This window comes from Phoenix dactylifera, unplaced genomic scaffold, assembly GCF_009389715.1.
Source record: "Phoenix dactylifera cultivar Barhee BC4 unplaced genomic scaffold, palm_55x_up_171113_PBpolish2nd_filt_p 000101F, whole genome shotgun sequence".
Taxonomy (NCBI): domain Eukaryota; kingdom Viridiplantae; phylum Streptophyta; class Magnoliopsida; order Arecales; family Arecaceae; genus Phoenix; species Phoenix dactylifera.
Genome location: NW_024067683.1, coordinates 1,057,233 through 1,072,388, shown reverse-complemented (window position 1 = coordinate 1,072,388; position 15,156 = coordinate 1,057,233). Strand labels below are relative to the sequence as shown.

The 15,156-nt window shown below is 36.7% G+C and overlaps 1 protein-coding gene across 4 annotated transcripts; it reads right to left on the bottom strand.

The window, feature by feature from the left end:
* Positions 1–1,520: 1,520 nt before the first annotated feature.
* On the bottom strand, positions 1,521–9,696 carry LOC103697249 (peptidyl-prolyl cis-trans isomerase A1). Of its 4 annotated transcripts, none has more exons than XM_008779071.3 (8): positions 9,553–9,696; positions 9,245–9,463; positions 6,308–6,449; positions 6,110–6,216; positions 4,962–5,016; positions 3,089–3,174; positions 1,908–2,040; positions 1,521–1,819 (listed from the first exon to the last, which is right to left on the bottom strand). In XM_008779071.3, the coding sequence occupies exons 1-8, from the start codon at positions 9,616–9,618 to the stop codon at positions 1,791–1,793; spliced, it is 837 nt and encodes a 278-aa protein (XP_008777293.1). In that variant the 5' UTR covers positions 9,619–9,696; the 3' UTR covers positions 1,521–1,790. The 4 variants fall into 4 exon arrangements, with proteins under 4 accessions (XP_008777293.1, XP_008777294.1, XP_026656974.1 ...); XM_008779072.3 differs by having other exon boundaries at positions 6,110–6,198; positions 9,553–9,695; XM_026801173.2 differs by having other exon boundaries at positions 1,521–2,040.
* Between the last annotated feature and the right edge of the window lie 5,460 nt (positions 9,697–15,156).

The window sequence follows — 15,156 nt, the reverse complement described above, 5'->3', positions numbered from 1 at the left end:
ACAACTGAGCATATTTTTACAACTAGAAACAAACCTATTGTCATATATTGAAGTATCATCAATATGGTTCTACAATGTATGACGCATATTGGGCCAGACAAGTATGGCATTACACAAGGAGTACGTGGCCCTGCATTGTATCTACTAATTTGTGCCAGTCCATACTGGTTTGTGTTATCATCTCAAACTAGCATGATGCCTAACTGCCATTGTGGCCATTTGTAGTCTCCATTCTCCCACCTCTAAACACCTAGATATAGCCGTATATAGCTAGTCTCAAGCAACAAAACCACATACACAAACTTTCATATTTCAGAATAGCAATTGTTCTATTTTACTTTGAAAGGACATATTTATTTGTTAAAATGTTTAACCAATAGAAGCATCTAAAAATTGAGAAAAAAAAAGAAATATCTTGCTAAAAAATGTGTAAGAAGTACAATTACTTTGCAGCATAAAATATAATAAAGAGCCTCACAGATAGCTAGCATCAAAAAGAAAACCACAAGCGTAAACATTCATTTTTCATAACTATATAATCCAGAAATAGTAAGATAGATCAAAAATCTGCCAATCTAAATCCAACTAGTTTATTAAATAGATCAAAGATTTGAACCAGATATTTTATTAAACATGTAATATAGCTCGATCTATAGCAAGTAGAAACAAATTAAACGGATTAAACGGTTATGCATCGCCACCACTAACATAATCATTTTATTTTATTTTAGAACGATCTATTTGCATGTTAAAAGTTTTTCACCAAACATGTAAAAGAAAAATAAAAAAACATCAATACAAGTTCTATTTTATTTAAAAACATTTATTTACATGTTAAAATGTTTTCGCCGAAAATATTAGAAAATCAAAAATTTAATTTGCAAGGCCCAACCAGGTACGATCCAGTGGCCTCTTGATCCCAGAGCTATGAACACATGATGCCAAATTTTTATTCAATCTCTAATTTAACTAAGTTCCCCGAATTCTATGTTTCCTTAGACGGAAAAAATATTCTGTCTACTGTTCAGCTCATGAATCATTCACAAACATTTTACCACATTGTCACGATACATTATAGATTATTGAATGGCCCTGCCATAACGTGAAAGCCGGTCCCCTACACAATGTTCATGATGTAATCAATTTGTTTGCCTGCGAGAGGCCTAAAACCTAATCATAAACATAATGCAGACACCTATCTCGCTGACTGTCAAATTCAGACATTCATAAACCATAATAAATACCTTAGGCATTCTAACTTGGATTTATTGCCATCTTGGGATATAGAGCATATCAAAGGGTATTTACTTGAAAGACTTACCAACCACAAATTTGCATTCACATGTACTTTATTTACTGCCAGAATGGATATTGATTTCTAGTTTAAAGGATTATCAATTTCCAGTTTAATCAAAAATCTTTCCTTCATAATTAGCATAATTAACTAGTTTCAATAGAATGTGCAAAAGACATATGCCCCATGATCACCTAGTAACATTAATATCATAATACTCCATTACTTCACAAACTGAGATTAAATTCTCTAAAAAATTTACCCCTCATTTTTCATTGTGAAAACAGTCATTTGGCCAAAGAAGAAAGAAAATAACTGTCATATGATGTTCAACAAAAGAATAGTTTATGGCAGGACAAATAAAGATTCATGATGCCAAAGGTAGGGATTAAATTGTAGTCAAACACCCGCTGCTACTGCAGTCTATTCTGTGCAAGTAAACTTTAGATCCTGGTAGAATTTTCAGCTCATTATCTTTGAGTTCGAGGACGAGAGATTAGCTTCCATTCGAGGAAGTCATGGCACCTGAAAATACAAATTGCCAAACGAAGACAGGCCTAAAATTCCAGCTTATTGGCAATTCTAAACAATCCGGTATCCATGGGCAGCTCACCACAGTTTATGATCCTGCACGGTAGCCGCGGAACATCTGATCTGCTAATTTCCTGAGATTCAAGCTCCCGCACGACATCCATTCTTTCCAAGACATGTCCAAACACGACATGACGTTTATCCAGCCATGGTGTCTAGTATACATGCATCCAGTAACAGTAAAGTACATTAGCAAAGAATGCTCATCTATGAAAAGTTTTTGTTTTTATTTTTGGGTAAAGTTTTTTTTTTATTTTTAGGTAAATAAGCAAAGCAAACAATATAAAATTAATAAAAGTAAATTCATAAAAGTTGTAGTAACAGCAGCAGCGGCAGCAACACCACCGATGATAGTAATAAGGGATCCAACATCCTTCATTACCTATACTAATTTTCTATGTTAATGATGTAGAAGTCCATGAAGTTCAATTGTGTTGAAATTAATAGGAAAAAAAGAATTATTTGGGCTATTGTTATGCCCTAATTTCTTAGTAGCCTATTCGGATGCAAGATCCTACTACCATATGATATCATATGTCCTAATGGGAATGCCACTTGAATGGAAAGAACATTAAGAGCCTGTTTGAGTAATCAGGCAGGAGTGGACTGAACTTCCTGCTAGATTCATGGATTGGGCAGCCTATGTGAGCATGGCCTGTATCAACTCGACACCCCTCCAGCCCGAATCCTGTGGAAAGAGAAAAAAGACCATGACTCTTTTTTTTTCCTCCAGCGGACCAATAGGCCTACAAGCTGGGATTTAAGCTGGGACTTGCATGGGCCCATAGAAGATGCAGGCCGGGCGAGCCAAGAGGCCCATTACCTATAGGCTATTCCTGCAGAAATATCCAAACAAGCCCTATGATTTTAGGAATCTGAGGGGGATTGTGGATCCCATTGCCCCTATACATTTGGAACGTAAGAAAACATGGTTTTGGCAAAATCCATTATCCAAATTTTTGGGATTGGGAAGGTATCAGCAACCACCCACAATGCCCCCAATTTCTCCTTTTCTAGACTAACTCTCTTCATAGACAATTCCCATCCATGTGGAAAGATATCGCATGCACAACAGGTCAGGCATCCAAACAGCATCTACAATTAGTTTGATGCACAAGGTCCGCTTCATTTTATCAAGGGCTATACGAGCAGGCACCAACAAAGAAATGACATGCATTGCCTACCAATTTCGAAATAGCTTACCTTCACCGTGCATATAAAAAACTGGCTGCCATTTGTATCTGGTCCTGCATTTGCCATGCTCAAAACTCCAGGGCCTATGTGCTTTACTGCAGAAAAAGAATGCCCAAAGGTGTTGAAGGAACCAATAAAAGCAAAGGCTCTCCAAATTAAAGTGAAAAACAATCAAAAAGAATATAACAGTCATCTGAATGAGACTCTAGAAATATAATGGTCCTAACTGGAAGATGACACACAACAGAAAGGACTAGAGAAACATGAACTTTTCATTTTATACTACTGGCAAATTATAGCTGAGTTGTAAATGGAAAAAGATAAAGTTATCTAAAGCTGCTGAAGAAAGTTGCAGGAATAACATTTAATTGTCCACAACAAAGAGCACATCTGAGAATTCTTACAAAGTATGAAATGTTCAGTCCACTATTCATATGAATGAGAACTTGGGGATATGTTTGTAGGTACAACAAGGAAGATGTGCATATAAAAGATGACCATCAAAAGCAAAAGTTGTAAATCTCACAAGGATAAACGAAAAGAAAGTCTGAGGAGAAAAGGTATCAAACATTTCTCCATGAAGTTCAAACTTCAGACTGACATTACTCAGAAAAGTGACATAAGCAGTAAATGTTCAGGTGTATATTATAGAAGTGCATAAATGTGTTTGGACGCATATATAATGAAAAATCAGTTGGAACCTTCGATGTTGTTATCAGGGTTGTCAGTTGATTTAAGCAGCTTGAGTTCAGCTCAAATGTAAGCTTGATTCAAAGTTAATAGAACTGAGATTGAATTCAGTTCTGAGGCCCAAAATTTTGTGTGCACATGTTTTTGTAAGTTTTGGGGCACTGAGGAACCCTATCAGCCTGCTTTCAATCCCGTTGACCCTTTCACTCATCCTCTCTTCTCTCACCTCCCTCCCCTTCAACCCTCTCTTCTCTCACCTCCCTCCCCTTCAACCCTCTCTTCTCTCACCAATTCTTACAACAGACACTGACACCACCTGAGTACAGCCCTCCCGTTTCTTTCCTACAGCACTCGACTAAATATTTAGTTTCTGGTTATGGCTTTGATTAGAAAACTATCTATATTGTTAGAATCAGGTTAAACATCAAGCCAAGCTAAAACCAGGCTTTAACTGAAACTCAAGCTGAGCTTGGATCCAGATTGAATAGAGCTTGGTTCAAGCTTCATACAAGCTCATGTTGACCTCGGCTCAATTTAAGGTTATCACGCTAACCGAAATATGCTTGTGTTTTTGGTTTAATTTGAAATTAGGCTACAATGAATAATGAACATGCCAATCTTGATTTCGTACTTCAAGCTTGAAATCTATTTCAAGCCAAGCTTGATCAGTCCCAGGCCTGACCAAGCTCCACTTCATTACATTCTCAAGCTCTTGAGTTAGAATCAAAAGCTTTTATTTAGAAGTGCCAAAAGTAAACATGTAGTTGTGATGACATCATGATTCATGCTACCGCTGATCATTTGCTCAAATGGCATCAACCCTTGCCCAAGGGGGCAAGGGAGTGGAGAACAATTCCAGATAGCATCGATCCTCGAGAGGTAGGGTGGTTATAGGGTCGTGGGTGGCATTTAGCTGCTCCTACTGTAAAAAAAAAAAAGAAAGAAAAGAAAAAGAAAAAGAAAAACAAAGAAAAAACATCATCATTGATGCTTTAACCAGTCTACAAGTGTCATTAAGTGTCCAAATTATCCAAGTGTGTGAGACATCATTGTTTCTAAGAGCATGTAAGGACCGCAGCTCTACAGTGTAAAAATCAATTCAAAAGTCAAAGCGCATCAAATGCAACAAAAAAGCTTTTAATTCAGCAGATAATTTTAGACAGGCTGCAGAATTTGAAGATAATGCACTTACAAGTGAAACTTTCATCGTCAAACCGAGGACCATAAATACTCCTTCCTCCAGTTCCCTACAGCCAATGCAAAGAGAACTCTTTAATATGGCAATGACTACCCACTGATTTTAAGTAAATTGCAGGAAAAAAAACATGGCTGTATTGTGAAACATTAGAAAAAAAAGGTTAAAAAAACAGAGAAAGATGTTTGCAGATGATATTATATGGATTGTACTACACCGGATTTATCATCAAAAGAAGTTACATTGAGAAACACTTGGTGCGGTCTTAATCTCCATCTATTTCGAGATAGATATCTAATAAGCCTTTTCTAATTCTCTAGCAAGTGAAAGTGGACTAGTCAAAGATATTCTTATAATATAACCAATAAATGGTAAAAAATGGGAAGGCAGTCCCGGATAGTTGAGTTATGTGTTCATCGTTACAAGGTTATCAGGCTTAGTCATGATGACCTACTCATTTTCAGTATATTGCAGAAAATATGGTTGTACTGTGAAAAGACGTTAGAAGAGAAAAAAACAGTACAGATGATATTATCAATTTATCGTACAACACTAGACTTAACATCAAAAGAAATACACTTGAGAAACACTTGGTAGTTGGTGCATTCTTATTCTCCATCTATAGTTTTCAGACCACATATATAGTAAGCTTTTCTGATTATTCAGAAAGTGAAAGCGGATTGGTGAAATATATTCTTAAAATGTAACTGATAAATGGCAAAAATGGTTTCAAAGGCCATGCTGAGTAGCTCGGTTATGCCTTGATGGTAACAAGGTTATCATGCATAGTCAGCCAGCAAACAAACTAGTTGCAGGCAGCCCATTGGACAATCACTGGCCAGCAAAAGTCGTGGTCAATTAGAAACAAGATAACTTACAGTGTTTAGAAATATAACAGTTTTCCTTATTTTCTTGTTCAAAATGATTATTATAAGCTGAAGGGTTTAAGTCATCACCAATTCAGCAGACCTGATTATGTAATTGATAATATAACCTTGACCTTTAACCCATTATCAGAAAAATAAAAGGAAGGAAATCCTGTAAATGTAATGATCTTTTTTATTGTAATGATAGACTAATGGATAAGGTATCCTCAAAATAACAATAAAATATTACAGAAATCCTACAAGAGAATAAAATCTCACATTTCCATGATCGAAGTCCCCACCCTGGATCATGAAATCCTTGATAATACGATGAAAGGAACATCCCTTATAACCAAAGCCTTTTTCTCCTGCACATGACCAAGCAACTAAACATGTAATCATAAAGTAGGATTTTTTTATGAATCCACGTCAACATGACTGATTACTCTGAGGCAAGTGGTCAAGTAAAAGGCTTACCAGTGCACAAAGCACGAAAATTTTCAACAGTCCTGGGAACCACCTCTCCATAGAGGCCCATTAAAATCCTACCGACAGGCTCTCCACCAATTTCCACATCAAAGAAGCACTTCTTCGTTACTTTTGCTTGCAGCTCAACACCCTAAAGAATAGAAAAAAATTGCACCAATTAACTGAATATAAAATCTATTGTTCCTGTTGGCAAGAATCTAAAGAAACATTTAGGAAATTGACACAAATTGATGCTGCTGTGAATTTAAAAAATGAGGTTGACAACTGAAAACCTGCATAACTCTGCAACAGAGAAGTGGAGTGGGGGAAAGAGAAGGGGAAAAAAGAAATAAAGGTTTATGAAAGTTCTTGGTGCAATGATCAGCCCAACAGGCATCACTAATTGTTGATACGAACAGTCCTTAATTTTAATATTGTTTTCCATTTGTAAGCAAGCTGAATTTATATATGATGGTACCTATTTCAGTGGTCAATCTTAGCGAAATACATAGGTCCTGCAATGAAATCTAACATATCATCAAGCGTAGATATAGGAAACTTATATTTGATCATGATTTTATTAATGATTCGACTATCAATCTACATCCTCCAACTACCATCTTTCTCAGGTGTGAGCAACATGGGTACAGCACATGGGCTTAACCACTCCTTGATGAAGCTATTCCACAGAAGCTCATCAACTTGCTACAATTCAGCATGCTCGACTATATTTATTTTTTTTGTAACATAGTAAATCGGGTTAAATAGGTACATTGTATATCTCTTAGAGGTGGGAGTTTATTAGGAAGTTCATCTAGTGAGATCCCATGGAATACAAATAGTACCTAACTCACCTCTGAAGGTAGATTAGTTTCATTATTAGCTACTCGCTCTTATACCTCAATAACCACTAGGGCATAATAATCCCTTGTCTTTTGGTCACATGGCTAGATTTCTTCTTATTGAGCACATGCAAGGGGCTTGAAATCTCCACTTTTTATTAGATTTCTTTCTTTTGACCATTCTTGCTTTCAAGGGTGTGTGATGGATTCAAACACAATTTCCTTATCATTACGTTTAAAGACATAAGAAAGGTTCGCCGTCTCGGTATCGGACTCTGTACCGGTTCCACATTAGTATAGTGCCAATGCAGTATGGTACGGAGCTTTTTTGGCGTACCGAGTGTCGGTATGTCATCTATGCCGGGTATCGGTACTGAAAGAATTTTCTCGCCATGTAGGCTTCTAGGTCACTGCCGTTACATGACTCGTCTAATGAATGAAGGTGTTGGCCCCATGAAAGCTCCCCAAAGAACTTTCTAACCACGTAGGCTTGTAGGTCGGGGTCATTGGATGGCTTGTCTGACCTATGGTAGCCGTATGGACTTATAGGATGGAGGTATTGCCTACTTGGGGCTATTAGATAGCTCGCCCAACCTGTAGTAATCGCATAGACTTAAGGATGGAGATGTTAGCTCCTCGAGGCCATAAAATGGCTTGCCTAACCTATTATGCTTGAAAGTGCTTTCGCCAGTGGTCATAGTAGGACACGTCCAATTGGTGAGATCGTTGCCGAAGGTGCTTAGATCCGGCAAAGAAATAAAATAGGATATGTCCTCATTTTTTACAAGGTTGAAGGTTCAACCTTTCCTCTAGCGCCAATCTGTTGCTGCTGGAAATTGGTCTGACCAAGGGGCCGAGCTAGCTGGGCTACTAGAGTGCTCGAATCGCTAGTTGCTTGGACCGTAAAGGTTAGTTGAAGATGATGTGTCTCCAAGGTGGTGGTGCAGTGACCGTTGTGCTCGGGTGGTGGCAACTTCGATGTGGGTCCATTTCAAGGTGATGCTGATGGAGATGATGCACAGATTTTTACTTTGACACTAAATCCGACCTGAAACAACAACGACAAAGAAGTCCTCTTGCTAGAGAGTGTACAATGGGGGACCCCTCCGATGCCTAAAAGAGACTCAGGGAACAACAAAGGTGTTGTAAGAGCGGAGAGTGGCAACACAGGGGCGTAAAAGTGCTCGAAGCACTTACCTAAAAGGTCCTCTAGAAATGGTTTATATAGACGAGGGTCGGTGCCCATCGCCGAGGAATTTGGACGTGTGGATCGGCCGATTTTGGCAACCAATCGTATGTCCTCAAGATCACGCGCATGCATTTTGCCCGTGCATCTTGCTTTATGCATTTTGCCCGTGCATCTTGCTTTATGCATTTTGCATGTTCGTCATACAGTTATGAAAATCGTTTGCAATCATGGCCAAGCTATCACTAGCTAGGAAAGAATTTGAAATTTGAAGGACTCTCCATACGCCTCTGGGGTCGACCACATGGCGGGCCTTGATTGGTTGGTTGAAGGCTTCATGGTGAGTTCTCACTGGTGCTCGGTTCCGAGGTGAATCACATGGTAATGTTGATAAGCCTTATCTTGTCTAGGGCCTACATGTTATAGTTAGAGAAATATGGGCATAATTGGATATGTGCAAGGTTTTATCGCATTTTTTTGAAAACCTAGGTGAAGTTAATTTTAAGAGCCCCTGGAAAAGAGTTAGCTAAAGGTCTGTTTGGTTGCCAGGAAAATTGCTTGGAAACTTATTTTCCTTCAAGAAGTCCAGCTTCCATCTGTTTATCTCAACAAAAAATTGACTAATGAAGAGTCTAGTTCTGAATCTTCTGAATATTTTTTTCCATCAAAATTAAAAAAGAAAAATCTTATTTTCCATTTTCTTTTTCGTAGATTTTCTTGCAACCAAGAAGACCCTAAGAAGCATCAACAAACATGCACCACATAAAAAAAAGAAATCAAATAAACCAGCACACCAACATTGATATAGAATGATTAAAAATTTAGATTACGATGCATGTGCAGGCACTTGGAATTTTGAAACATATAAATAAGCAGAAGACAGAGTTCTCATAAACTAGGAGACTATCAGCTACTAACCTCTTTTTCTGCAGGGTCAGTGGCCGCCGCACAAACCATTCTGCGATGCCAAACTGCTTCGGCCTTGTTGATACCCCCAACCGAAGGGAATTTTTGAACGGATAGGCTGCAGAAACGTTGGGAGAGTCCGCCTCGGAGACAACATAGAGATGAAGCTATGGCTTGAGAAGCAATTGATGAGCTCTGGTGATTAATGGAGACACCGTTGCTGAAGTTGCCCTGTAAGAAAACGCAGTGCTTTTAATTCTATTCTAATCCTTTGCCTCCGTGTGTTGGTTCAGGAGTGAGGAGGGGATTTTTAGACCTACATGGGAAGCAAAACGAGAGGAGACAATGCCGACCCGCGCCGCAGAAAGAGAGGATGCAGTCGCCATGGCCGAGGAAGAAAGGGAATGGAGAAGAGTAGATGGAGAGGGAAAAGATAAAGAGCGACAACTGTATATATAAATGTTTTTTTTAGAGGATAGGTAGCTCCTTGATTTTTCCAATGGGTCATTGAAATCTCAGCAATTCTTTTAATTTTTATGAATATTTTATTTCATACGGACGCTTCTCTGGTGACAATTTCAAAATAGGAACTTGAAGCATGCTCTAGATTGTCCCTTCCAAATTTTAGAAGGCACTTGATAAAAACTATGTCCAAGGCTGTCATATCACTAAGGCCTTATTTGGAAGAGCTTTTGGAGAACCAAAAAACACTTTCTGACCCTCCAAAAGTACTTTTAGATAAAAAAATGGTATTTAGTAAAATTTTTGGAAAGCTGTTTCAGCTTTTGCGGGAAGCTGAAAATAACTTTTGGGAAGAAGCTCCAATTAGGAGCTTTCCGAAAATGCTATTTTCAGCTTTGTCGGGAAGCTATTTTTTGGACCAAAATATCCTCATTTAAATCACACTTTTTCCCTCCAAAATCCTTATTCCGCCTCTTCCTTTCTCCCTTTTCCTCTCAATCTTCTTCTTCCTTTCTCTCTATTTGTTAGAGAGATAAATGGTCATTAGAATGATAAAAAATTAATTTACACTAATAATTATAATATTTTATATATTTATTATTGTATTATACTATAAATATAATATAATATAATATAATATCATAATACATTGATATGTTATGTTAAATAATTTAATATTATATTAAATTATTATTCTATAATTCATAATGTTATAGTACTATATTATAATAATATTATATTACATTACATTAATATTATACTATATCATATATTTATGTATTAATACATATTATATTTTATTATGCTCTATTATATAATACTAGTAATTTTCTTTGTGGTCATTTTGTCACACAAAAGTACTTTCTCAGTTTGTTTATCAAACACATGTTAAAGTGCCACAGCACTTTAAAAATTTAGTTACCAAACAGCAAACAGCTTTTTATAAACGCTCTGCTTCAAACAGCTCTACTTTCAACAGCTCTACTTCCAAAAGCTCTACTACTAACAGCTCTCCCAAACAGGGCCTAAGTTGTACGTGAGTTCGTTGAGTGAAGCTTAAAATTTGGCACAAACTCGGACTCCCTTGATTAGCAAGTGGACTGAGCCAGGGGTATGTTTAGCTTGCTCATAATTTTTTTGAAGAAGAAAGACTTACCAATACCATAAATAAAACAAGCCTAAATAACTAAAGATGTATCTAACGCTTAAGCTATTTACCTTGCTATATATAAAAATAATTTATATTATTTCATTGTTATCCATTTATAAAAAATATTTTTTCATTCAATATATATTTAATGTATATTATATAGAATGGAATGAATTCTAATTATATTATCAAAATACAATCAAAGATTATTAGTCTAAATTATATAAATAAAAGTCTTAAAAAGATTTTAAGATTTGACTGGATCTTTAATTGTTCATGAACAACACACTTTTGGCTTTAGATTAATTGATTTGAGTGTGCATCAAGATTGAGCAAGAATTAGGTTGGTCATGGTTGGCTTATTTACACCCCTAAATAAGCCAAGTCATTGTGTAGATAATGGACACTTATAAATAGTGTGCTAATGGGATCATTGAGCCCGGACACCATTGGAACCTAATTTAAACTTTCGTCTGAGTATTAAATTTGGATACATATTGATTGAAAAAATATTGGACACCTCGATCTCGGGGCAGACAGAAGCCTTTGACCTCAGACACAAACCGAGGCGAGCGACTTCGGCCCCAATCAAATCGATCAAAGAACCACTAGCCAAGGAGCCACCAATTGAGGAGAATATTTAATATATGTCGACAATGATTGACAATCCTAAAAATCGACAGCTCTGGTAGCCTGCAGTCATGGAAGCACCATGGCCTGCACCCAACCAGCATTGCCTGCCAGCCACACGGACTGGCTCCCATGCGTGGCCGTACTACCAGCCATAATTTTGTTGGGATTTGTATCCTAAATGTCAATCGTCAGCATATTGATGATTGAATTTTGTAAATGAATTGACAAATTAATAAAGTGTTATTTGGCATTATTCATCATTTCATCTTCAAATGAACTCTTATATGATGAAGTCCTTAGGACTTATGTTATGATAAAGGAGGATTTATCTTTGAGTCCTTAAACTTGTTCGCGACCAAATGATATGTTGTTACTAGGACGACAGCATTATCGAGATTAGGTCGTTATGTGACATATACGTTGGTTGTCCTCTTAACCAAGGAGTGTGGAGACACTGGTATGCCACACAGGTGAAGTGTAGGAGTACATTTCACTGAACGTGACCAATTCCGGAATGCTCTACTGTCGAGAGATGTTCCGAGTGGATATGGGTATAAGTTTGGCCCTCTGACCTGAGACCGCAACCTGTGACTAGAAGCAACTCACTGTACTTTGGTACCGGACTATCTGAATTTCTAATTCAGTGACGGAAGGTCACTGGGTGCAGTCAAGTACTTGCGTAGTCAGTTGTGAGTCAAGATGGAATTGACCCCTCCTGAAAACAGGAGATAATGTCTTGTGATTAATTTAGCAAAACCTTGGCCAGGGTAATCCCAGTGAGGAGTCACGGGATATCTAAAGTTAATCATATAATGGATGTACTAATTATAGGGTTGACAGTGAGCTCTAAGTCATCCTGGCATTAGGAGTCAAAGGGATTGAATTATACAGTAACCATAGTTCAGGGTTCCAGAATATTTGCTTCGCATATATTCGGCCTATCCGGACGTTGGGTACCATTGCTAGATGGTCACATCAATTAGTGTAGGAAATTGTTCCTATACTACCGGCTTAGGTTCGAACCTATGAGGTCACACGCATAGAAGATTCCTGATTGATCAAGAAAGCTGATGAATGATTAAGAATCATTCAGGGATAATTTGGTCAATTTGATTGGCAAATTATCTTATAAAATAATTAAAGTAATTATTGAAGGATTAATTAGTAATTAAATTACTAATAAACTCAATTTGATTGAGTAATTGTGCTAAGGATGAGCCAAATTGAATTGGATTCAAGTTTGGGCTCAATCAGGATTTTGACCTGATTGGATTAGGTTAGAACCAAAAAGGACTTAAGCTGATCAAATTAATTTTAAATTAATTTGTTCTTAATTGGAGATTGACCTAATTGGATTAGGTCCAACACAAAGTAATTAATTCAATTTGATTGAGTTTGCATGAGCCAAAATTGAATTGGATTCAATTTGAGCTCAATCAGGGTCTGACCTGATTAGATTGGGTTCAACCAAATTGCTTTGTTTTAATTTGGGTTTGACCAAATTTGATTAGGTGCAACCCAAGAGGATTAGGCTCAGATGATGTGGCAATTATTGGTGACATGGAATTGGATTTCATGAATTTTAAATAAACCAAAATTATTGCATGGCACATGGACCCATTGCTTGACACATGGCGACATTGTTTGTTATTTGAATTTAAATTCAAACATTAAGCAATGTGTTAAATGATTTTAATCACTCAAACCATCAGCCAAGGTGGCGTATGAGTTTTTGAATGGATTAAATTCGAATTTCAAGAGATGATTTCGAAATTATGAAGTGTTTTACCTTGCCGCATGGATTTCAAATTCCTTCCCTCTTGCACATGTGTTTAAAATTTGAATTTAAATCAGATTTGGTTGAGATCTGATTTGGGTTGTTCCTATTCCTTTGCATGTGCCAACTAAAAGAGGTTTTCTGAAAATAAATTTCGAATTTTGAATGAAAATTCGGAGGCCATTAAAAGGGGTCAAACATGGGCACCAAAAACACATCCATTGCAGCCTTCTTCCTCACCCGCCTCCTCTTCCTCTTCTTCTCCATTTTAGATAGGGTTTTCAGGGTGAATATCTAGAAGATTCAAGATCAGATCTGAGTCCTCTACTTCTCTTACAAACCTCATCTCCATCTGCTTCAAGACGATTGATCAAGAGTTGATTGAATCCCGATGGGCAGATTTCAGCTTTCAAGAAATTCTGCGCAAGCTAGCACTTCCGCAGGATTGGATCTCTTCAGGAACTTCGCGTGGACTTCTCGTAGAGGCCATTCGTGTGCGTGGCTGCGAAGTCGAGGATCAGATCCACAAGTTTCTTCCATCATAAAAGGTATTAATCCTACATTAATCTTTTATTATGGTGTCAAGATCTAGGTCTGATTCCCCGAGGTTTTACCCTCTTTTGGGGCTCCTCACGGAGATATCTCCAGAATCCATTCAATGGATATTCGGAGATTAATCGGAATAGAGTTCTTAAATTTCAGATCTGATAGTTAATCATGCATAAAAGTTTTAGCATAATTGTTTAAACGATTCCGGCATAATCCTATGTGTTCTTAAGGTGCTGATTTCTAGATTTGATCTTGTAAGCATGCATGAATTAAATTGTTTGATTCGATTTTTCCGCTGCATTTTAAAACTTAAAAAGAACTACGTATGGCTTGATCCCCCTTATGAAGGGGTACGTAGGCAACCCGATCAGGTTCAGCCATGGTTTTTTTAAAAAAAAAAAAAAAAAAAATCAGCATGCTTAACACCGAAGAACCTAGGATTCACTTTCAGTGGTATCAGAGCCAGGTTTATGTTTAAACTTTTATGTTTTAATTCTTGCAATTAAATCTGAAATCATTAACATGTTTAGATTAGATCTAAAGTGCTTTTTATGATTGATTTAATTGCTGATTATGCATGATTAAGTAGATCTGAAATTTTGGATGCATATGATGCATGTTTGTGTTAGGATTAGTAACATGAATAAATTTGAAATCATAATATTGTTTAGATTAGATCTAAATAAAGTTTATGATTCATATGATCTCTGATTTTAATGAACAAATCAGATCTGAAAATAAAAGTGAAAAAAAAAATACATAAGATGTATGTTGTTTGTATTAATTCATGTTGTTATGTATATGTGATGCATGAACATAAAACATAATGACTTAAACATGAATTAAATCTGATTACATGTGATTAATTACAAAAACTCAGATCTGAAAATATGTTTTAAGAACTGAAAGATTGTAATTAATATGTAATTAAAAAGAAATATGCAATGATCAAAACTTTCATAAGTCTAAACTTAATTGAGAATTAAGTGTTATGAAATAGAATTGTAACTCAATTAATTGACATTGCATAATTCTTTGGGCATATGGGTTAGCTTGAATCAAATTCTTAGGATTGGGTTAGACCTAAGGTTAGAATCATACATGGAGAAATAGAATTAATTGATCAAATCTAATTAAGTAGTAACTAGATTAGGTCAAGAAAATTCTAGATCAATTTACAATAGTTGTAGATGGATCAAGTCCATGTCTTTGATTAGACCAAGATGGAACTTGATTTAGGCTCAGAGGTGTAGCCCGAGTTATTTGAGTAATCAAATCGAAATTGATTAACCAGTCGGTGTCTAAGGTAAGTTTGGCAGTTTTGACCGGTGGTTTTTAATTGGGAGCTACTCG

Coding starts and splice junctions, on each gene's coding strand:
- LOC103697249 (XM_026801173.2), bottom strand. CDS start 9,618: ATGGCGACTGCATCCTCTCTTTCTGCGGCGCGGGTCGGCATTGTCTCC. Junction 6,217..6,307: donor TTTTCGTGCTTTGTGCACTG/GTAAGCCTTTTA, acceptor TTACATGTTTAG/TTGCTTGGTCATGTGCAGGA. Junction 3,175..4,961: donor TGACGATGAAAGTTTCACTT/GTAAGTGCATTA, acceptor CTTTTTCTGCAG/TAAAGCACATAGGCCCTGGA.